Consider the following 24,347-nt stretch of genomic DNA (forward strand, 5'->3'; position numbering starts at 1 on the left):
AAGATGTACAAATAAAGATTTTCATACCCAATGGAGTGCTCAAATCTATTGTGAGAAGCTCCCGGGAAAATATAATAGCTGCCTCCCAGCTGTTTAATATATCGCAGCCGCTGGAACTGGGGAGTGTCAATAATGCAGACAAGGAGGGGGTGCAGCTCGATGTGGCCATGTATTGGGTCATTAAATACCTGGAGAGGAGGGAAACATGTGTCAAAAAATGATAAAGACAAATCAATGCGTAATATCTATAAAACAATAATAGAAATATCATACTCGTGGCTGGGTGATGATCAGACCACTGGAAAATTGGGTGGGGAGAGAAGCTGAACCGACGCAGAACGCCTTCAGAAGCAAAGGCTGTCAATCACCGCTCTTTTTCCTAAAGTTCCGCCCCCATAATGCTTTGCTGGGACCAGTGGTTCCCAATTTCAGTCCCCAAGAACCTCATAGTTGCACGTTATCTCTAAGCTTTGTATACTAGTGTGTTAGATGCGCAAGTTGAAACTTTGATGTGGGCTGATGAGGCATCCACTAGTACAGGGGCGTGCAGACTTTTTTTTTTTGCTGTGCCCCCCTGCCTGCTCCTTTCAGTTCTGCGCCTGCCCCCCCCTTCCCCACCCCCCTTTCATGCGGTACCCCGGCATTTAATTTAAATGTCTCGGGGAACAGCGTGGGGCCTCTGCAACCGCCCACGCCCCCAAGACAAATCCAGCGCCCCCCACTTTGCGCACCGCTGCACTTAAGATCGCTACAATACTTTCATTTCTCTATAGCTGTTAAACTCTGTTGACATTACATACACTTATTTTACGTTGGAATTTATTTAGCTGTTTAGCAGTACACCATCTACAGGCATACCCCGGTTTAAGGACACTCACGAGTAAGGACATATCGCCCAATAGGCAAACGGCAGCTCGCGCATGCGCTTGTCAGCACGTCCTGAACAGCAATGCCGGCTCCCTACCTGTACCGAAGCTGTGCGCAAGGTGATATGTCCTTACTCGCGAGTGTACTTAAAGTGAGTGTCCTTAAACAGGGGTATGCCTGTATGAAGACAGCAGGAAATAACTTTCACAGCAGGAAATGTTTGTTTTTCTAGCGAAATGCAGTGTTTCTTGTTCTGTCGGAAATAACAAAAGTAGCTGCAGTGATGCCTACCTTTGTCCAAATCGTGCCATGGCCTGGAATAGGTGTACTGCTGTCAAAGTGGTTTATAAAACTTATTTAATAGAAGCCATATTTGAGTATTATTCAACCACACATTATACTGTATAACCCAGGGGTGCTCCACTTCAGTCATCGAGCCCCCCCAAACAGGTCAGGTTTTTAGGATATCCCTTCTTCAGCACAGGTGGCTCAATCGAAAGCTGTCTTCGACTGAGTCCCTCTAATTGAGCCACCTGTGCTGAATCAGGGATATCCTGAAAACCTGACTTGTTGAGGGGGGCCTTGAGGACTGGAGTTAAGCACCCCATATAAGTTATGGAGGGTAAAAAAAAAAAAAAAATGTTTAGCATTAGTATTCAACAAATTCATTTTTTTCACAAGTAGGTTTAACTGTCGTTTTTAACTTCGGTTACACCACTACTACACAGATCTTGTGCTGCCTTATCTTCCACCCTGTAATTAAACACTGAGAACCAACAGGACAGACACTTCCCACGGCAGGGGTTTCTGCATTGCTATTTACATGGATTAAAAGGTCAGACAGCCTTGTAATTATAGGCCAGAAGTGAAGACTCTGTGTGACTATGGGCAGTGGGGGCTCTGCGCGACCTTGGGCGAAGCAGGTTGTTATCTACGACTACAAAGCCAACACAAAACTATGAGAGGTGCTCAGAGGTGGTATAACCGCACCATGGGCCTTTAACTCCTCCAGTCACGTGATACCCTGTTCCACAGGCAGCCTCTCTGATAAGCTGTGAACGCGGCATACCTTCATTATATCGGAGGAATTCTGGCACAGCTTTTGTAGGCAGAGAAGCAATTCCAACCTTGTACCTACAGGACTAGAAGAAAGGTTTGTGAGATTATAGCGATCAGCAATTTTCTAATTAAATGCTTATGCGAGGATATCAGCGATGATGCATTCTACCTTGGCAAACGTTTTGGTTGTTCAATATTAAAAAAAGTTGGCACCTACGGCTGTTACAGGACTGTGTGCTTGTAGTGCAATATAAATACAACAGTGATGAATAAAGTGCACACATCACAAAATGTCCTATTACTCCAAATAGATGTGCTTTGTGCAACACTACTATTAAAAAGCTGCAGTCCCCCACACAAGACCATTGCTTATATAATGCCTTGGCAGTTATTTGCAGCGGCTGCTTTATAATAATGTCACATTTTTACTAGCTTTGGCAATGGGAGACATAGGGGGGCAAATTGACTTCAGCAAGGATCTTCCTGCCGAAAACAGACGCTTTAGAATAAAACTAACTGTAAAAGATACGATCATCAATATTGCTCACATACTGCTTTTATTAGGGACTAATTAGGGATTCATACACAATTGACAAAAGGATATTGCAACAATGCCAGAGTGTCTTTATTAAGCAATTTCCAGGAAATTACAACAAACAACAGGATGTAAAAGCCCAAATTCTCAGCAGAACGTTTAAAAGCCCTCAGCGATAGAAAACATTTGCACTCACAATGATAATGCTCTGACACCACAAGAAGACTTAATACCGATATTGATATAGGGTTTCTTACACACAATCAGTTGTTTGTTTGTGTTTCTCTGGTAATTTAACCCCTTGGGCCCTCCCCCACACTGCTGATGGATGGTCCACATTTGTCACTATCCCTTTCATCCATTTATTGCCCAGTCTCTTTACTCACTGTCCCCTCATCTGCCTTAAGATGGTTATCTTGGACGTTACACCTGGAGCTCAACCCCTGAGATCTCTGTAACATCAGTATTCGTTTGTCCCGAGGAGGAAGAAAGGAGAACTCTCGAATCGTTGTCAGAAAATATCAATTGAGAGTCCAAATAATAAAAAAAAATTAAAAAAAAGGTATCGCCTCATACTGAAGTAGGCATTTATTCTGCACTACCTTCAAAAACAGGAAATGACAGGACGACATCACAACTGAGCAAGTGATCAGGACAATAAAAAAATAAAAATAATAATAAAAAAAACACATACAAGTGATGGAAATGTATACAAAAACCTTTTTATTTGCCCGGCGTGTAGGACCGGCGCTCTCCCCTGCATTCTTACCTTATTTGAAGTTCTTTCAGGTGAGACTCGGTGAGATGTGGCAGCACTGATCCTTTTATTTTGTTCTCTAAGACAAAACATAAGAATCATTAACATGTTTCATTTCCTTTCACGGCTGTGAAAAGCAAATGACATTCATTTTGATGAATCAGACTTTGTTGGGGTGTAAGGGAAGCGGTATACATATGGACAAAGATTGTATGTACATTTACGAGAGTTGTATCATGCTACGTGATGGACCCCTGGTTGTGCATGTGTCCCTCTCGTCACAGACACATTGTTGCTCGTGTACCCCCTACTACAGCACGCGCAACACGTGTCATGCTGTATACAGTGGCGAGGAAAGGTTTGCGAACTCCAATGATAGTTATGGAAATCCCATGATAACCTTTTTTAATCAAAACCAATAGGGTTTATATTAACCGATTCCATGTCTTTTTAAACAAAATGATGTATGAATTAGACAAACAATGACTAATTAAGAGTCAGGCTATGTGCAAAAGTGAAACCCTGGTTTTATCAGCTAAATTAAAGGGGATAATTATAATTAAGTGTTTAAATAGGTAGTTCTTCAGGGATGAGTTTGGGAGGCCCCACCCTATATAAAAGATCAGAAACTTTGTGACTTTGGTCTCCACCATACAGGGGTGTGGAAATACGTCATGCCACGATCAAAAGAAAGGCAGTGGATATTCACAGTTGAGTGCAAATAGCCAGTAGGAAATAAAATGGGAAAAAAATAAACATCCCAGCCAGAAATCTAACCCTCCATCTGTAATCAGCGCGGCTTTAGGCGGAGTCCCCAGTCAGCACTGTGGCACGCGCCCGGCGGGGGGGCGGCGCATGCACAGCGCTAGACCGCGATCTGCGGTCTGAGGGGAGAGAAAACGTTTGCGACGGGAGGGGGCGTGGTGGTAGGTTTGCGGGGGCGTGGCCATAACGTCCCGCAGCTGGTTCGCCCTCATTGGCTGAACCGCCGGCGGGGGCGTCGCAAATGCCAATCTCAAACTCCCCTGCCTGCCTGAAAACCTGTCGCGCACCGCTGGGGAAAGGTGCGCGACAAGATAGGGACTGGGACCGGAGGAACTGGGTGGGCGGGGCTTGATCGTACAGGCGTGCGCTGTAATAGTTAGTGGGACCGCAGCCTTAGCAGCCGCTTCCGCATGCGTGCGGAGGCGTGTGGAAATGCAGGCGACAGGCAAGTTTAAATATACGCGCTGAGGGGAGCGGAGGAGCGGTCACGTGACAGCAAACATCCAATGGGGATGAGGGACTAGCCCAGACTAGTCCCACCCCACCCACGTTCCCCAAAGCGCGCTCACTGCCTCACCTGTCAGGCCACAAAAAAGCACCAGCTTCTGCAGGTGAGGCAGAGCAGGAGCGCGGCCCGAGGCACCATGCCCGAGTCCTTAGGCTGCGGCCTGGGAGGGAGCGGGACATGCTGGCACCCAAGCGCTGCGCCCTACTCGGCCGTGCAATTTGTGGCTAGGTGCACGCTCATCTGGGGGAGCGGCCACAACGGCACTGAGCTGGTTCGCCCTCATTAGGTGAACCGCTTAGGTAGGCTGCGGACCCAGTCACTGCCACAGCGCGCGGTGCGGCGTGCGCTGTGCGTGTAAGCACCGCCCCTCAATGGGGAAGGGCCCAGTACGCACCTTCACGCTGAAGGTGCAGCTGCGCCGCAAGATTTTTTAAACTCAATGAAATTGAGTTTAAAACTTGCGACGGAGGCGTGGCCACGCCCCCACCGGCGGTTCTCCCAATGAGGGCGAACCCGACGCGTGACAAGATGGCCACGACCCGCAAATCCCCTACCACGCCCCCTCCCGTCGCAAGCTCCCTCTCTCCCTGTCAGACCATAGAGCGCGGTTAGCGCTGTGCACGCTCCGCCCCCCGCCGGGCGCGGGTGTCTCAGTTATGACTGGGACCGCAGCCCAACGTGACGCGCTTGTGGCGGCAAATTCAATTTTGCTTGCTCTTCAAGCGTGTCAAGCCCCGATGCTCACCCTGGCCAGACACATTATGCAGAATGATGTATACCAATTATAAACTGGGTTACGATATATGTGCGAGCAGGGAAATTTAAAAAAAACAAACACTTGTGCTGCTTGGACCAATAGTTGCTCGGCCAGAGGGTAAATCCACTCGTCCCAGGCGTGTAAATGTATAAATTGTGAATCCAAAAAGGTTGTATTACGTGTGTTTATGTCTTGAACATACGAACTTGGTTCGTATGTCATGTGCTCTTTATGGGACTAGTATCTGTTTTTCTTTGCTTCATTACAGTGTGCTGACTGACCTTTTGTGGGGTATATACACACACACACACACACACACACACACACACACACACACACACACACACACAATCAAAAAATAAATAGATGATACCATTCTGTGGCTAACGAAATGCTTTTATTTGTGCGAGCTTTCGAGATACACTGATCTCTTCTTCCGGCGATGTTACAATGAATGAAGCAAAAGCTATACTATAAACAGTGTCTATCTCTGTCTCTCTATGTATATACACATATATACACATATATACACATATATACACATGTACACATATCTCTGTCTCTCTCACTAGAAATGTGTAACAATATAAAATATATCTGCAATACTAATAAAAAAAATAACCCAAACACCCCCAAAAATCAGACATACCAGCAAGGGGGGGGGGGATGCCCGGGCGGCCGGGTTCCCTTGACCCACGGGGCCAGGGACGGCAGTACCCTTTCTCCCCCGCTGTTGGCGGCCCTGATTAAGATCAATGGTGTACAGCACATATATCGTAACCCAGTTTATAATTGGTATACATCATTATGCATAAGGCCACGTCCATGTTTAGAGCTTGCAGGCGGGGGCGCGCTTCCGCTCGGCACTGAGCCCCCACAGCCGCAATGAGAGCGAATGAGAGAGAATAGGTCTTAGGGAAATTTTACATTTCCCCGCTTGCCGGCGCGCAGGACCGGTCACGTGAGCGGTTCACCGAATGAGGGTGAACCAGCTCCATGACGTCACTGGCCCGCCGCCGACACGCCCCTGGATGGGACAGTGACGCCAGCAGGAACCCTGGCCAAGGCCTTATGTGTCTGGCCAGGGTGAGCATCGGGGCTTGAGACGCTTGCAGAGCAAGCAAAATTGAATTTGCCGCCTCCAAGCGCGTCACGTAAGCGGTTCACCTAATGAGAGCGAACCAGCTCAGTGCCGTTGTGGCCGCGCCCCCAGTAGAGCGTGCACCTAGCCACAAATTGCACGGCCGAGCCGGGTGTAGCGCTCGTGTGCCAGCACGCCCCGCTCCCTCCCAGGCCGCAGCCTAAGGCTTAGTCCGTAGAGACTGAAGCCGTGCGGAGGCGCGCTGAGGCTGACGGAAAGCGGTGCTTTCCCTGGCCTTAGAGCGCGCGCCGTCTGTGGGCGTGTCTGGGGGCGGGCCAGTGACGTCACAGAGCTGGTTCGCCCTTATTGGGCGAACCGCTCACGTGACCAGCCCTGCGCTCCGGCAAGCTAAGAAACTAAAGATTTCTTAAGACACGCTTCCGCAGGCGTGCGGAAGCGTGCGCGAGCCCCTGCTAAAGCCGCTCTCATTGCGGCTGCAGGGGCTCAGTGCCAAGTAGCAGCGCGCCTCAGCACGGGTCAGCGCCTAAGCGATGACCATGCCCGAGGCCTAAGGACTTGGGCATGGTGCCTCGGGCCGCGCTCCTGCTCTGCCTCGCCTGCAGAAGCTGGTGCTTTTTTGTGGCCTGACAGGTTTATTTATTTATAAAATATTTCACCAGGAAGTAATACATTGAGAGTTACGTCTCGTTTTCAAGTATGTCCTGGGCACAGAGTAAGACAAATAATACATGGTTAGAAATACAGTTACATAAATGAACAGGGTATACATTATATACAAGACATTGTGTGCACAGTTAAAGAAAGGTGAGGCAGTGAGCGCGCTTTGGGGGCGGGGCGAAGGCGTGGCGGAGGCGGGGCTAGTCCCTCATCCCCATTGGATGTTTGCTGTCACGTGACCGCTCCTCCGCTCCCCTCAGCGCGTATATTTAAACTTGCCTGTCGCCTGCATTTCCACACGCCTCCGCACGAATGCGGAAGCGGCTCCTAAGGCTGCGGTCCCACTAACTATTACAGCGCACGCCTGTGCGATCAAGCCCCGCCCACCCAGTTCCTCCAGTCCCAGACCCTACCTTGTCGCGCACCTTTCCCCAGCGGTGCGCGACAGGTTTTCAGGCAGGCAGGGGAGTTTGAGGTTGGCATTTGCGACGGAGTCGTGACCACGCCCGGCGGTTCAGCAAATGAGGGCTAACCAGATGCAGGACGTCAAGGCCACGCCCCCGCAAACCTACCACCACGCCCCCTCCCGTCGCAAACGTTTTCTCTCCCCACAGACCGCAGTCTAGCGCTGTGCATGCGCCGCCCCCCAGCCGGGCGCGTGCCACAGTGCTGACTGGGGACTCCGCCTAAAGCCGCGCTGATTACAGATGGAGGGTTCGATTTCTGGCTGGGATGTTTATTTTTTTTCCATTTTATTTCCTACTGAGTGTGAATAGCCGTGCGGCTATTTGCACTCAACTGTGAATATCCACTGCCCAAAAGAAATCTCTGAGGACCTCAGAGAAGCAGTTATGGATGATCATCAGTCTAAAGGTTAAAAAAAAAAAAAAAAAATTCTAAAGATTTGGGGCACCACAAATCCACTGTCAGACAGATGGTCAACAAATGGAAAGTCAAAGACCACAGTCACTCTACCCAGGAGCAGTCGTCCTACCAAAATCTCTCCAAGAATAAACCAGCAAATCATCCTTGAGTAACATCCAAGGATCTGCAGATGTGAGGATTGGCTAATGTGAGGGTTCATGACTAAACTATCAGAAAAAGACTGAACAAGAATGGTGTTCATGGAAGGATAGCCAGGAGGAAACCGCTCTATAAAAAAATTAATTGCTGCCTGTCTGAAGTTTGACAAAGAATACAAAGATGATCCACAAGACTTCTGGAACAATGTTCTCTGGATTGATGAGTAAAAAAATATAACTTTGTGGCCTCAATGAGAAACGTTATGTTTGGTGAAACCCAAACACTGCGTTCGAACAGAAGAACCTTCTCTCAACCGTCAAGCATGGTAGTGGGATGGTTTGTGGCTGCTTTGCTGTCTGAGGACCTGGACGGCTTGCCATCATTGACACAACCCTGAATTCTACATTGTATCAGAAGATTCTAGAGGAGAATGTCAGGCCACCCGTCCGTGAGCTGAAGCGAAAGTGGCTCATGCAGCAAGACAATCATCCTAAACATACAAGCAGATCTACAAAAGAATGGCTGCAGAAGAAGACATTACCCATTTTAGAATGGCCGAGAAAGTCCGGACCTAACCCCATGGAAATGTTGTGGCAGGACCTGAAGCGAGCTGTCCATGCAAAGAAGCCCTCAAATGTCACCGAGTTGAAGCAGTTCTGTAAATAAGAAACGGGCCAAAATTTCTCAAACCCAAAGTGAGAGACTGACCAGCAGTAACAGGAAGCGCTTAGTTTAAGTCATTGATGCTCAAGTGGGCGCCACAAGGTGCTGAATGTAAAGGGTCACATACTTTTTCACACACGGATATTGGATGTTGATAAATGTTGAAAAAGTATCACCTTTGTGTCATTGATCAGATTATCTTTATCTATTATTAGGACTTAAATTAATAACATTTTAGATTTTAAATATGTGAAAATCCTAAGGGGATCACAAACTTTTCCTCCCCGCTGTATCCTTGTCCAGTCCCCTTTCGGTGTGTTCTCCTGTCACGATCAGGGTGTTGTCATGCTTTATTCTGTATGCTGTCATATGTCTGCTTGCTGTGTATCGGGTGCCACGTTTGTTACAGCCTCCCTGTTAAGTGCCATATTGTGTCACTGTCACACCCCCTCGTCGGGCCTGTCAAGTTGTGTGCTCTCCTGTCACTGCCCACTTGTGTTATCACAACACCCTTGTTAACGTGCATGCCATGTCACCCTAACACATATTGTGCCCCCCCCCCGTCCCAAGAGTCACGCTGTCATGTCCCGAGAGTCACGCTGTCACACGTGTCCCTAGAGTCACGTCATGCAGTCAAGCTCACACGTTATCCCATGAAGTGGCCCCGCCCCATCGCGCTGTATCAGGCTGTATACCCCCCTGTATCATACCTCTGAAGACCCCTACCCCATGCTGTGTCCCCCTGTATCATACCTCTGAAGACCCCTACCCCATGCTGTGTCCCCCTGTATCATACTTCTGAAGACCCCAACCCCATGCTGTGTCCCCTGTATCATACCTCAAGACCCCCTGTCCTATGCTGTGTCCCCCTGTATCATACTTCTGAAGACCCCCTGTCCCATGCTGTCTCCCCCCTGTATTATACCTCTGAAGACCCCCTGCACCATACCTCTGAAGACCCCCTGTCCTATGCTATGTCCCCCCTGTATTATACCTCTGAAGACCCCCTGCACCATACCTCTGAAGACCCCCTGCCCCATGCTGTATACCCCCCTGTATCATACCTCTGAAGACCCCTACCCCATGCTGTGTCCCCCTGTATCATACCTCTGAAGACCCCCTGTCCCATGCTGTCTCCCCCCTGTATCATACTTCTGAAGACCCCAACCCCATGCTGTGTCCCCTGTATCATACCTCAAGACCCCCTGTCCTATGCTGTGTCCCCCTGTATCATACTTCTGAAGACCCCCTGCCCCATGCTGTGTCCCCCCTGTATCATACTTCTGAAGACCCCCTGTCCTATGCTATGTCCCCCCTGTATCATACCTCTGAAGACCCCCTGCCCCATGCTGTGTCCCCCCTGTATCATACTTCTGAAGACCCCCTGTCCTATGCTATGTCCCCCCTGTATTATACCTCTGAAGACCCCCTGCACCATACCTCTGAAGACCCCCTGTCCTATGCTATGTCCCCCCTGTATTATACCTCTGAAGACCCCCTGCACCATACCTCTGAAGACCCCCTGTCCTATGCTATGTCCCCCCTGTATTATACCTCTGAAGACCCCCTGCCCCATGCTGTGTCCCCCCTGTATCATACCTCTGAAGACCCCCTGCCCCATGCTGTGTCCCCCTGTATCATACCTCTGAAGACCCCCTGCCCCATGCTGTGTCCCCCCTGTATCATACCTCTGAAGACCCCCTGCCCCATGCTGTGTCCCCCTGTATCATACCTCTGAAGACCCCCTGTCCTATGCTATGTCCCCCCTGTATTATACCTCTGAAGACCCCCTGTCCCATGCTGTGTCCCCCCTGTATCATATCTCTGAAGACCCCCTGCCCCATGCTGTGTCCCCCCTGTATCATACCTCTGAAGACCCCCTGTCCTATGCTGTGTCCCCCTGTATCATACCTCTGAAGACCCCCTGTCCTATGCTGTGTCCCCCCTGTATCATACTTCTGAAGACCCCCTGCCCCATGCTGTGTCCCCCCTGTATCATACCTCTGAAGACCCCCTGCACCATGCTGTGTCCCCCTGTATCATACTTCTGAAGACCCCCTGCCCCATGCTGTCCCCCCCCTGTATCATACTTCTGAAGACCCCCTCACCTATGCTGTGTCCCCCCTGTATCATACTTCTGAAGACCCCCTGCCCCATGCTGTGTCCCCCTGTATCATACTTCTGAAGACCCCCTGCCCCATGCTGTGTCCCCCCCTGTATCATACCTCTGAAGACCCCCTGCCCCATGCTGTGTCCCCCCTGTATCATACCTCTGAAGACCCCCTGCCCCATGCTGTGTCCCCCCTGTATCATACCTCTGAAGACCCCCTGTCCTATGCTATGTCCCCCCTGTATTATACCTCTGAAGACCCCTGCCCCATTCTGTGTCCCCCCTGTATCATACCTCTGAAGACCCCCTGCCCCATGCTGTGTCCCCCTGTATTATACCTCTGAAGACCCCTGCCCCATTCTGTGTCCCCCCTGTATCATACCTCTGAAGACCCCCTGCCCCATGCTGTGTCCCCCCTGTATTATACCTCTGAAGACCCCCTGCCCCATGCTGTGTCCCCCCTGTATCATACCTCTGAAGACCCCCTGTCCTATGCTATGTCCCCCATGTATTATACCTCTGAAGACCCCCTGCACCATACCTCTGAAGACCCCCTGTCCTATGCTATGTCCCCCCTGTATTATACCTCTGAAGACCCCCTGCCCCATGCTGTGTCTGTCCCCCCTGTATCATACCTCTGAAGACCCCCTGTCCTATGCTATGTCCCCCCTGTATCATACCTCTGAAGACCCCCTGTCCTATGCTATGTCCCCCCTGTATTATACCTCTTAAGACCCCCTGTCCCATGCTGTGTCCCCCCTGTATCATACCTCTGAAGACCCCCTGTCCTATGCTGTGTCCCCCTGTATCATACTTCTGAAGACCCCCTGCCCCATGCTGTCCCCCCCCCTGTATCATACTTCTGAAGACCCCCTGTCCTATGCTGTGTCCCCCCCTGTATCATACCTCTGAAGACCCCCTTTCCTATGCTATGTCCCCCCTGTATTATACCTCTTAAGACCCCCTGTCCCATGCTGTGTCCCCCCTGTATCATACCTCTGAAGACCCCCTGCCCCATGCTGTGTCCCCCCTGTATCATACCTCTGAAGACCCCCTGCACCATGCTGTGTCCCCCTGTATCATACTTCTGAAGACCCCCTGCCCCATGCTGTGTCCCCCTGTATCATACTTCTGAAGACCCCCTGCCCCATGCTGTGTCCCCCCCTGTATCATACCTCTGAAGACCCCCTGCCCCATTCTGTGTCCCCCCTGTATCATACCTCTGAAGACCCCCTGCCCCATGCTGTGTCCCCCCTGTATCATACCTCTGAAGACCCCCTGCCCCATGCTGTCCCCCCCCTGTATCATACCTCTGAAGACCCCCTGCCCCATTCTGTGTCCCCCTGTATCATACCTCTGAAGACCCCCTGCCCCATGCTGTGTCCCCCCTGTATCATACCTCTGAAGACCCCCTGCCCCATGCTGTGTCCCCCCTGTATCATACCTCTGAAGACCCCCTGCCCCATGCTGTGTCCCCCCTGTATCATACTTCTGAAGACCCCCTGCCCCATGCTGTGTCCCCCCTGTATCATACCTCTGAAGACCCCCTGTCCTATGCTATGTCCCCCCCCCCCTGTATCCTACCTCTGAAGACCCCCTGCCCCATGCTGTGTCCCCCCTGTATCATACCTCTGAAGACCCCCTGCCCCATGCTGTGTCCCCCTGTATCATACCTCTGAAGACCCCCTGCCCCATGCTGTGTCCCCCCTGTACCATACCTCTGAAGACCCCCTGCCCCATGCTGTGTCCCCCCTGTATCATACCTCTGAAGACCCCCTGCCCCATGCTGTGTCCCCCCTGTATCATACCTCTGAAGACCCCCTGTCCTATGCTATGTCCCCCCTGTATTATACCTCTGAAGACCCCCTGCACCATACCTCTGAAGACCCCCTGTCCTATGCTATGTCCCCCCTGTATTATACCTCTGAAGACCCCCTGCCCCATGCTGTGTCCCCCCCTGTATCATACCTCTGAAGACCCCCTGCCCCATGCTGTGTCCCCCTGTATCATACCTCTGAAGACCCCCTGCCCCATGCTGTGTCCCCCCCCTGTATCATACCTCTGAAGACCCCCTGCAGTTCTCCAAGCCCCCGGCTCCTCAGGAACATGCAAACCTCCTCCACGTCCCACTCCCGGGGGTCTGCCGCCGCCGCCGCCACCGGCGCGGCCGCGCGCTTCTCCGGGGTCCGGTACACATCGCCGTCCCTCGGCGGCGGCGGCGGGGAGCCGCGGTAACGCGCCCTCTTCGCGCGACCCGGACCGTCCATTTTCCCTGCGCGAGACACTCGCTACCCTGCAACCGGCCGCGGGGCGCGTCGCTATGGAGACCGCACTGGCCGCGCGCTTGGAATATGAGGAAACCTGGCGGGAAAGATGAGCTCAGTGTGTATGTTGCCTAAACTCCCTCTTTCTGCCAGGATAGGAGGGGAGATTTCCGCACCCACGCATGCGCAGTCTGTGCTCGACGGACTGCGCATCGCCGACGCGCACTCGCCGCAGCTCCACGTGCACGAGCAGCCTGGAATTGCGTATGCGCGATCCCGTACTGTGCGAGGTGTGTTTGTAATCTGGTCACCGTCTACGTCTGGATATCTATATATACACATCCCTTTCCACCGTATATACATCCCTTTCCACCGTATATACACCCCTTTCCACTGTATATACACCCCTTTCCACTGTATATACACCTCTTCCCACCTTTCCACTGTATATACACCCCTTTCCACTGTATATACACCCCTTTCCACTGTATATATACCCCTTTCCACTGTATATATACCCCTTCCAACCTTTCCACTGTATATACACCCCTTCCCACCTTTCCAGTGTATATACACCCCTTCCCACCTTCCCACTGTATATACACCCTTTCCCACCTTTCCACTCTATATACACCCCTTTTCCACTGTATATACACCCTTCTCATTGTATATACACCACTTCTCACCTTTCCACTCTATATATACCCCTTCCCACCTTTCCACTCTATATACACCCCTTCCCACCTTTCCACTCTATATACACCCCTTCCCACTGTATATACTGTCCACCTCTTCCCACCTTCCCACTGTATATACACCCTTTCCCACCTTTCTACTCTATATACACCCCTTTCCACTGTATATACACCCTTCCCAACTTTCCACTGTATATACACCCCTTTCCACTTTATATACACCCTTCCCACCTTCCCACTGTATATACACCCTTTCCCACCTTTCTACTCTATATACACCCCTTTCCACTGTATATACACCCTTCCCAACTTTCCACTGTATATACACCCCTTTCCACTTTATATACACCCTTCCCACCTTCCCACTGTATATACACCCCTTTCCACTTTATATACACCCTTCCCACCTTCCCACTGTATATACACCCTTTCCCACCTTTCTACTCTATATACACCCCTTTCCACTGTATATACACCCTTCCCAACTTTCCACTGTATATACACCCCTTTCCACTTTATATACACCCTTCCCACCTTCCCACTGTATATACACCCTTTCCCAACTTTCCACTGTATATACACCCCTTTCCACTGTATGTACACCTCTTCCCACCTTTCCACTGTATGTACACCTCTTCCCACCTTTCCACGGTATATACACCCCTTCCCACCTTTCCACTGTATATACACCCCTTCCCACCTTTCCACTGTATATACACCCCTTCCCACTTTTCCACGGTATATACACCCCTTCCCACCTTTCCACTGTATATACACCCCTTCCCACTTTTCCACTGTATATACACCCCTTCTCACCTTTCCACTGTATATACACCCCTTCTCACCTTTCCACTGTATATACACCCCTTCTCACCTTTCCACTGTATATACACCCCTTCTCACCTTTCCACTGTATACAGGCATACCCCGCATTAACGTACGCAATGGGACCGGAGCATGTATGTAAAGCGAAAATGTACTTAAAGTGAAGCACTACCTTTTCCCCACTTATCGATGCATGTACTGTACGGCAATCATCATATACGTGCATAACTGATGTAAATAACGCATGTATAACAGGCTCCATACTCTCCATGCTTGCGCACAGCTTCGGTACAGGTAGGGAGCCAGTATTGCTGTTCAGGACGTGCTGACAGGCACATGCGTGAGCTGCCGTTTACCTATTGAGCGAGATGTACTTACTCGTGAGTGTACTTAAAGTGAGTGTCCTTAAACCGGGGTATGCCTGTATACACCTCTTCCCACCTTTCCATTGTATATACACCCCTTTCCACTGTATATACACCCTTTCCCACCTTTCCACTCTATATACACCCCTTTCCACTGTATATACACCCCTTTCCACTGTATATACACCCCTTCCCACCTTTCCACTGTATATACACCCCTTCCCACTGTATATACACCCCTACCCACCTTTCCACTGTATATACACCCCTTCCCACCTTTCCACTGTATATACACCCCTTCCCACTGTAAATACACCCCTTCCTACCTGTGCGTTATATATACATACCTTCCTACCTGTGCGTTATATATACATCCCTTCCTACCTTTGCACTATATCTACATCCCTTCCTACCTGTGCACTATATATACACATCCCTTCCTAAATGTGCACTATATACAGTTGTGTGAAAAAGAAAGTGCACACCCTTTGAATTCCATGGTATGGTTTTACATATCAGTACATAATAACAATCATCTGTTCCTTAGCAGGTCTTAAAATGAGGTAAATACAACCTCAGATGAACAACAACACATGACATATTACACCGTGTCATGATTTATTTAACAAAAATAAGGCCAAAATGGAGAAGCCATGTGTGAAAAACTAAGTACAGCTTATGATTCAATAGCTTGTAAAACCACCTTTAGCAGCAATAACTTGAAGTAATCGTTTTCTGTATGACTTTATCAGTGTCTCACATTGTTGTTGAGGAATTTTGGCCCACTCTTCTTTACAACGTTGCTTCAGTTCATTGAGGTTTGCGGGCATTTCTTTATGCACAGCTCTCTTAAGGTCCCGCCACAGCATTTCAATCGGGTTGAGGTCTGGACTTTGACTGGGCCATTGTAATACCTTGATTCTTTTCTTTTTCAGCCATTTGTTATAAATTTGCTGGTGTGCTTCGGATCATTGTCCTGTTGCATGACCCTATTTCGGCCAAGCTTTAGCTGTCGGCCAGATGGCCTCACATTTGACTCTATAATACTTTGGTATACAGAGGAGTTCATGGTCGACTCAATGACTGCAAGGTTCCCAGGTCCTGTGGCTGCAAAAAAAGCCCAAATCATCACCCCCCGCCCCCCATCACCGTGCTTGACAATTGGTATGAGGTGTTTGTGCTGATATGCTGTGTTTGGTTTTCGCCAAACGTGGCGCTGTGCATTATGGCCAAACATCTCCACTTTGGTCTCCTCTGTCCAAAGGACATTGTTCCAGAAGTCTTGTGGTTTGTTCAGGTGCAACTTTTCTAACCTATCTAACCTATGCCGTGCTGCCATGTTCTTTTTAGGGAGAAGAGGCTTTCTACTGGCAACCCTTCCAAACAAACCATACTTGTTCAGTCTTTTTCTAATTGTACTGTCATGAACTTTAATATTTAACCTGCTAACTGAGGCCTGTAGAGTCTGAGATGTAACTCTTGTTTTTTTGCGATTTCTCTGAGCATTGCACGGTCTGACCTTGGGGTGAATTTGCTGGGATGTCCACACCTGGGAAGATTGGCAACTCTCTTGAATGTTTTCCACTTTTGAATAATCTTTCTCACTGTAGAATGATGGACTTTAAATTGTTTGAAAATTGCCTTATAACCCTTCCCAGATTGATGAACAGCAACAATTGCTTCTCTAAGATCATTGTGTAACGCGTAGCTGAGGTAGGGGATTGGATAACGCCGACCCACAGCCACGCGTGCGCGCCTAGGATGTAGAGTAGTCGTTCAAGCCAGGTCAGGGTTATAGATTAGAGAATGGTTAAGATACTTGCCAAGTTCAGGAGTGGAGAGTTTCGGATAGTCGGGGTACGTAGCCAGGTTCAGGATAGGAGAATGTCGGATCGTTGGAGTACTTAGCCAAGTTCAGGACTGGAGACTGGAGACTCGTCGTACAAGCCAGATCAGGAGTAGAGAGAAGCAGAGTTCAAGGAGCTAGCAGGGTTAAGGCAACAAGAGGTTAACAGGCAGGTATGGCAAGGCAAGGTCTCAGGAACAAGGATGCAAGGCACAGCATCACAATGACTATGCTCAGCAATGAATGACTGCAGACTGAGAGTATATATATAGGAGGAGCCTCCAATAACCAGTCAGGGCAGAACCAGGGAGTTACAGTTGATTGGCTGCTGGTGCACAGAGGTGTGCCCTATGATGCAGCCTAATCAGGGTTGAGGGTGGAACTGCTCGCACGCCGTCCTTCATGCATCATGGAGGCCAGGGTGCGGAGTTTAGAGCGTGCGTCACTCCCACGCCGATTCCTGAGACCAGAGGGGGCGGGGCTAGTCGTGCGCCGCCCCGCACGCGTCACGGAGGTCAGAGGGAGGGGCCTGACTCGCGCGTCAGCAGGGAGGCTGGCCAAACGTCCACGTCGTGACAGTGATGGGGGCGGGTCTGAATCCGCGGGCGGTTGTACAGAGTGTGCAAGGTCCGCACATGCACATACTGGGACCATGAGACCGCGCATGCAGGGTATCCGTCACGGATGGCTTGTTGCGGTGTGGAGACGGTCTGCGACCGCCAGGATGACAAATCCTCACAGTACCCCCTCCCCCTTTAGGAGAAACCTCTGGGCGACTCCATGATGGCTTCTCTGGGAATTTAGCATAGAACATGCAAACTAGTTTGGCTGCGAGAACTCGTGGCTCGGAATCCAGGACCTTGTCTCTGGGCCGAAACCTCTCCAATGTACCAGATAGTGTAGCGAACCCCTGGAGATCTTAGAGTCAAGGATAGATTGGATCTCGTATTCAGGTTGTTCTTGAACCATGAGGGGAGGTGGGAACCACCGGAACTGAAAAGGCATTCTGTACCACCGGTTTGAGTAGAGAGACGTGAAAAACAGAAGGAATCTTCATAGAAGGCGGAAGAACAAGACGATATGGCACAGGATTGATCCTTTCAGAAATCGCAAAGGGTCCAAAAAATCTCGGCGCGAACTTCATCCAGGGTACCTTCAGCCTGATGTTCCTGGATGACAACCAGACCTTGTCACCAGGTTTAAGGCCCAGAGCAGGTCTGCGATGGCGATCTGCCTGATACTTTTGCCTATTGACCGCCTGCCTGATGTTGACCTGTATCTTTCTCCATAGATCCTGTAAGTCCTTAATACTGTCATCCGCCGCTGAGACCCCTTATGAGGGTAGAACAAGAGGAAGGGTTGAGGGATTGAAGCCGTAGTTCACCAAGAATGGTGACTCCAGAGTATAGCTGCTACGTGCATTGTTGTGGGCGAATTCTGCCCAAGGTAAGAGTTCCGCCCAGTCACCTTGGGAATCCGAGGTGAAGCACTGAAGATACTGTTCCAGGGACTGGTTGGTCCTCTCCATTTGACCATTAGTCTGTGGGTGGTATCCTGACGAGAAATGGAGGGCGATACCTAGCTGAAGGCAAAACGAGCGCCAGAAACGAGAAATTAATTGGGATCCTCTATCTGAAACTATCTCCAAGGGTACACTGTGTAACCGGAAGATCTCCCTGATAAATATGTCGGCTAATTTGGGAGAGTTGGAGAGACCCTTGAGTGGTATGAAGTGGGCCTGCTTTGAAAAACGGTCTACTACTACGAGAATGGTGTCCATCCCCTTGGAATTAGGCAAGTCTACAATGAAATCCATGTAGATGTGTCCATGGCCGATCCGGAACAGGTTGAGGTTGAAGGAGACCTGCAGGAGGTATCCTGGGGGTTTTTGTCCTGGCACATGTTCCCTATCACCGCACGCAGCCGCATGCTCCGCTGGAGCCACCGATCGTCGCAGAAGCCTTCCGTAGCCGCATTAACCTCCCCCTTCCCTGCGCCCGCATCAGAGGTAAGGGGGGAGAGGGCAGGGGGACACTGCTACATCTTCTCCCTGGTGGAGACTCCAACATCCAGCTTGGGACAACGTATACACAACACTTTATATAATGGAAAATTCAGGGTAATATGTACAACTTATCACGTGCATAACTTTAAACAATGTTATACATTTCTACAAATATTTTATAATTATAAATAATAATATAATAAAGGTTAGCTTGCTCTTAGCCATATGCTGAAACTCATAGTGGTAACCCCCTAATGAATCATACGCCACTCTAGTAGGAGGGTTTCTCAGTCGCTGGCTTCTGCGAATCTCTGTCTTGGTGACTTCGTCATTGGAGAGACTATCGTGGGCTTGAGGCCTCGACTTGCTCATAAGGGGTGAACTTGACTGAACAAAGTCTCTATTTGGGTGAACAATGTCTCTACCGGACACAAAACTTGGGCTTCTAGGATCTAGAGGCCGGCTCGCTGAAACCGCTGGGGAGGGTACCTGAGACGCAGGCCCATTACCCGGTGCTCCTTCGGGAGGTTCCCACCAGTCTCCAGTGAAGTAGTTGGAGGCTCCCTCCAAAGGATCTTGAGTGGCCTCGGTTACTGAATGTGGAGTCTCTGCAGACTTTTCTAGCTCACTGGCAGTTGTTATAGTCTCTGGTTCGTGGTCACTTTCTCCCACTTGTGGAGTGGGCAACAAATGTTTTCGATGCCAGACCTTTACCCGGCCATCCACGTCTCATATGTGGTAGACAGGGAGGTCTGGCATTTGAGATTCTACCTCGAAATCCTCGTCCAGCCAGCGGTCGGCCAGCTTGTGTTTGCCGGGGATCCCTAAATTGCATAGGAGAAAAGTGTCTCCAGGACGAAGTTCTCGATATCGGACCTTATGGTCATATCTTCAGTTGATATGCGCATTCAGTTGTGTGGTAGCTTTTTCTGCCAACTGGTATGAGCGGCGCAGGCTGTTCTGAAGTCGTTTCATGTAGCAGTAGTGAGCTATATTGTGTACCTCATCGGTAGATACCCTGAGACAGATGTCTACAGGCAGTCGTGCCTCTTGCCCGAACATCATGAAGTACGGTGTGTACCCCTTAGATTCATGCCTGGTGCAGTTCTATGCATGCACCAGTGTTTCGATGTGCTTCCTCCATTCGCCCTTTTGAAAGCCCTTTAAGGTGCCTAGCATGTCCAGCAAGGTTTGGTTGAACCCCTCCAGCAGCGCATCTCCCTCTGGATGATATGGTGTGTTCTAGATTTCTTGATATTTAGGAGGTTGAGAAGCTCCTTGATGAGCTTGCTCTCGAAGTTCCATCCCTGGTCGGAGTGCATCCGATTCGGCAGACCGTAGTGTGACAAAAGTACCCTTTTGCTATGTACCTTTCGTCCAGGGATGAACACTTCCACACAGCCTTCCAGGTAGAGGAGACAGTCTTCTGACACAGAGGTGAAAAATAAAGCTTTGGCCTGTTTATTGTGCCATTCAAATGTTACAGCAGACAACATGAGAAAATCAAACAAACAAAAACAAAAGTCCTTGCTCTCCTGAGCACAAACAGCTTTCTCAGTATAAAGTTCACTGAGAGTCCATTAGGTCTGTCTTGCTCTGCTCAGAGCAGGTTTTTAATAAGCTCCCTGCCTCAATCAGCTGCTGCAGCCCTGTGAAACGAGGGAGAGCTAGAAGTCCCGGTCTGGACTCCACCTCATCTCCAAAACATGGAGTGGAGCAGAAACCCTGCAGTGATTGAGGGCCATAATATACCCTTTCCACTATCGTTCCCTCATATCTGTCACAGTAGTTTATGAAATACTTCTCCCATAGTACTTTGGCGACTATGAGAGCCTTTTGGTCCTTTGTCGGGAACGCTTGAGAGTAGCGAATGTAGTGGTCTGTCACTACCAGGACATTGCCGATACCTCTTGAGTCGGTCTCGATGCACAAGAAGTCCATGTAGACTAGATCCATGGGGCCAGAGCTTTTCAGATGGCCCATTGGGGTTGCACGGATGGGCAGTGTCTTTCGCTGGACACACCTGAGGCATTTTCGGCAGTGCCGTTCTACGGACTCCCGCATCTTGAGCCAGAAGAACCGGTCCCTCACTAACCCGAAGGTCTTATCCACCCCCAGGTGTCCGTGGTTGTCATGCAAGGATCGTAAGACATGGTACTGCAGGCTTTGGGGCAGAGCCAGCTATCTTCTGTCAGGATCATTGTGGTAGAGGAGGCCACGCTCTTTTGAATGTGTCTCACTTTCGCATAATGACCGCGATGGTATCGGCAGGGGCACTTCTCACCGAAGAGGGGTTTTCTTGGTGGATGGACTCGCGTATAGCTTTAGCAACTGGATCGCGTATCTGTAGGATGGTGTCTTGGTTGATGGCCATGCCGTCAGAATGGCAGTAGGCAGCGGGGTGCACCGTTGGACGACAGCCCAATGAATTGGCTACTCTCAACTCGGAGAATGCGACTTTGTCCTCCACTATTGCAGCAGTGGAACACATTGCTTGCGTCCCAGGATTTCTTCCCAGGGGCCTTTGTACTCAGTCCAGGTCTCCTAGATAGAGCATCGGCTCCTAAGTTTAGAGGCCCTGGCTTGTATTTCAAGGTAAGAGGAAAAAAAGTTATAAAGTGGCGCTTAAATCTATTCTATGAATCAATACAGTGATAGTGCCTAAATAGTGCACTTATTACAATACAATGGTGATAAGTGAAAAATTAAATGCAAAATAAATGCAGCTATAACCCTTTTGTAGATTGTTTTTCTAAATCCAGAAAATGTATCCGATGTCCAGGATATTGGGGAGTGCAGTGGTATGTGTACATGGAAGAAATAAACACAAACCAATAGTACAGATATGTTTGTCAATTGGTTCATCTTCAATAGGTTCTTTAAGTAGACCCAAAGAAATTTGTACTTACAAATTTCTTCTTATAGATGTATACTTTTCCGCTTTAGCTTATATACACAGATATGTGCACATACACTGGAACCTTTAAAAGGATAGAGCAGAAAGACTGGACTTAGGGTAGACTGTTTAAAACTTTATCTTTAAAATATCAATAGTAGTAAACTCACATTTTGTAAGTTATAAACAAGCATTTAGAATCATATGATTCACACCAACAGCTTCCAGTTTCCACCGTCTGTGTCGTGTGGATTTGCCGTCCCCACATACCCGGATCGGATCCTCAGATGGGGCTGGAGGTGGAGAGGTAGGTAAACAGATTCCTGATGAAACCTTAGATAGGTAAAACGCGTTGAGCGCGACCAACAAATAGGTAGCAGAAGGACACACTTGTGGTCACCAGTCTGTCTACTACTTCGCCTACAATACCAGCCGGGGATCCCGTTCAGAGACGCGAGGGGGATTTGTGACATAGGAGGGACAATCACGCAGAGGAATCTGTTTACCTACCTCTCCACCTCCAGCCCCATCTGAGGATCCGATCCGGGTATGTGAGGACGGCAATCCCACACCACACAGACTGTGGAAACTGGAAGCTGTCGGTGTGAATCTTGTTTATAACTTACAAAATGTGAGTGTAATTCCACCATTGATATTTTAAAGATAAAACTTTTATCAGTCTATGCTATGTCCAGTCTTTTTGCTCTATCCTTTTAAAGGTTCCTGTGTATGTGCACATATTTGTGTATAAAAGCTGATGCGGAAAAGAAAAGATACCTTTATGTATACATCTATAAGAAGAAATTTGTAAGTACAAATTTCTTTGGGTCTACTTAAAGAACCTATTGAAGATTAACCAATTGACAAACATATCTGCACTATTGGTTTGTGTTTATTTCTTCCATTTTATTTCAAGGTGAATTGATCATTTGAGAGAGCCGCTGGTGGCATCCAATTTCGCAGGCGTAAGGATGTACGGCAGGGGGTTGTTGTACGTTCAGACTTCGGAAGAAACGCCATATAGATAATCGTGGAGTTTTTCCACTACTGCCCACTTGAGGGCTAGGAATTCAAGTTTGTGAACCGGGTAGTTTTGCTTGCTGGGAGTCAAGCTTCGGCTCACGTACGCCACTGGGCGAAGGCCAGCCAGAAAGCTCTGGTGTAATACAGCTCCCAGCCCGTTGAAACTGGCATCCACATGCAAGACGTATGGTTTATTCGGATCGGCATATGCCAGGACCAGGGCTTCCGTCAGGCTTTTCTTGAGTCCTGTGTAGGCCCTTTCGCAGGCAGACGTCCACTTGTCACCGAAGGGTGTTTGTGGAGAAGCGGCTTTCTGCCGAGGGTTCCTCTGGGTAAATCTTTAGTAAATTGTTGAGGGCCTTGGCTTTACTAGTGTTTCCCTCTACGAAGCGGCGGTAGTATCCGCGAACCCTAGGAAGGATCGCAACTCCATCACTTTGTCTGTTCTCGGCCAGTTCACAACAGCTTCGACCTTGGCAGGGTCGGTAGCCACTCGGTCTGCAGACACTATGTGACCCACGTAGGTGACAGACGTTCGGCACTTGTCCAGGGACAACTTCATACCTTCCTTGCCCAGTCTAACACCTTCAGGAGGCATTCCTCATGCTCCTTGAGAGTTCTTCTGAAAACGTTGATGTCATCGAGGTAGACTACGCAGGGGTTCATATCCCCAATGGTCTTCTCCATCAGCCGCTGGAAGGTCGCTGGGGCACCGCAAATGCCTTGGGGCATTCGGGTAAACTGATAGAAGCCGAGGGGGCAGACGAACGCTGTCTTCTCGTCTTCAGAGCTCATGGGTACCTGGTTGTACCCAGATCTCAGATCCAGCACGCTGAACCACTGGCTTCCCATCAGCGCATTGAGTATCTCCTCTATCCGTGGCAGAGTGTACCGGTCAGGTACAGTACGCCTGTTCAGGGTCCGGTAGTCGACGCACAGGCGGATGGACCCATTTGTCTTGCGCACAACCACAATCGGAGAGGCAGAGGGACTTCGGGATTCAGTCACTATGCACACTGGTCTCCATATATGTCAGGACGTTTCTTATGTCCTCCACATCTCTGGGAGTGTTGCATCTGGAATGATACCGGAATGGCGTGGTGTCGTTCAGCCCGATCGTGTGCTGGGCATTTTTGCTGCAACCCACGTCCATCTCGCTAGTGGAGAACACCTCCCGGCGTTCCTCCAGCTTGGCACTTAGCCATCTCTTCCAGTCTTCTGACAGGGTCGATTCCCCAAAATCAAACTGTAGCCCGGCAGGCTTATCTCGCACGGTTGCGGCATTTACATGCGCCATAGTTTTCTACGTGCCTGGGTATATCCTACCCAGCCTCTGACCGACTTCAAACGACATCGGGTGCGGTGAGATGTTTTGGATGGACACTGTAAATTTCTTTGGAATAGAGGATCTCCACTCCCGTATATCTGGGACCATCTTTTTTTATTTTTTATCGGATTTTTATTTTTCGGATTTAATTTGTTCGAATCTTTTATTGAGTTTCCTCCCCTCCAGATCCCTTAATCGTATAAAACCTGAATGTGTCCAGATCAAAAGGTTATTACTATTCATCCCTGGAGTGAAATCTGGATTGCCTACCAGTGGTGTCATTAGGGAGTGTTTAGTG

The 24,347-nt window shown here is 49.5% G+C and overlaps 2 protein-coding genes across 6 annotated transcripts in view; one reads left to right on the top strand and one right to left on the bottom strand.

Annotated features, from left to right (window-relative positions):
- SAMHD1 (SAM and HD domain containing deoxynucleoside triphosphate triphosphohydrolase 1) overlaps positions 1–13,246 on the bottom strand; it is an 88,300-nt gene extending 75,054 nt beyond the window's left edge. Inside the window, exons 1-4 of one of the 5 annotated variants that reach the window (XM_075572322.1) lie at positions 12,863–13,246; positions 3,231–3,297; positions 1,937–2,009; positions 28–188 (exon numbers count right to left, since the gene is read on the bottom strand). In XM_075572322.1, the coding sequence (XP_075428437.1) occupies positions 28–188; positions 1,937–2,009; positions 3,231–3,297; positions 12,863–13,070 (509 nt within the window). In that variant the 5' untranslated portion in view covers positions 13,071–13,246. Of the gene's footprint in view, positions 1–27; positions 189–1,857; positions 2,010–3,230; positions 3,298–8,571; positions 8,692–12,862 lie in introns of those variants that run through there. The other 4 variants (XM_075572323.1, XM_075572326.1, XM_075572324.1 and 1 more) reach the window with 4 other exon arrangements.
- LOC142466841 (uncharacterized) overlaps positions 1–24,347 on the top strand; it is a 755,003-nt gene that overhangs the window by 643,193 nt on the left and 87,463 nt on the right. The gene's annotated exons all lie outside the window — the stretch shown is intronic.

The sequence above is a fragment of the Ascaphus truei genome, chromosome 15 (assembly GCF_040206685.1).
Source record: "Ascaphus truei isolate aAscTru1 chromosome 15, aAscTru1.hap1, whole genome shotgun sequence".
Classification (NCBI taxonomy): Eukaryota; Metazoa; Chordata; class Amphibia; order Anura; family Ascaphidae; genus Ascaphus; species Ascaphus truei.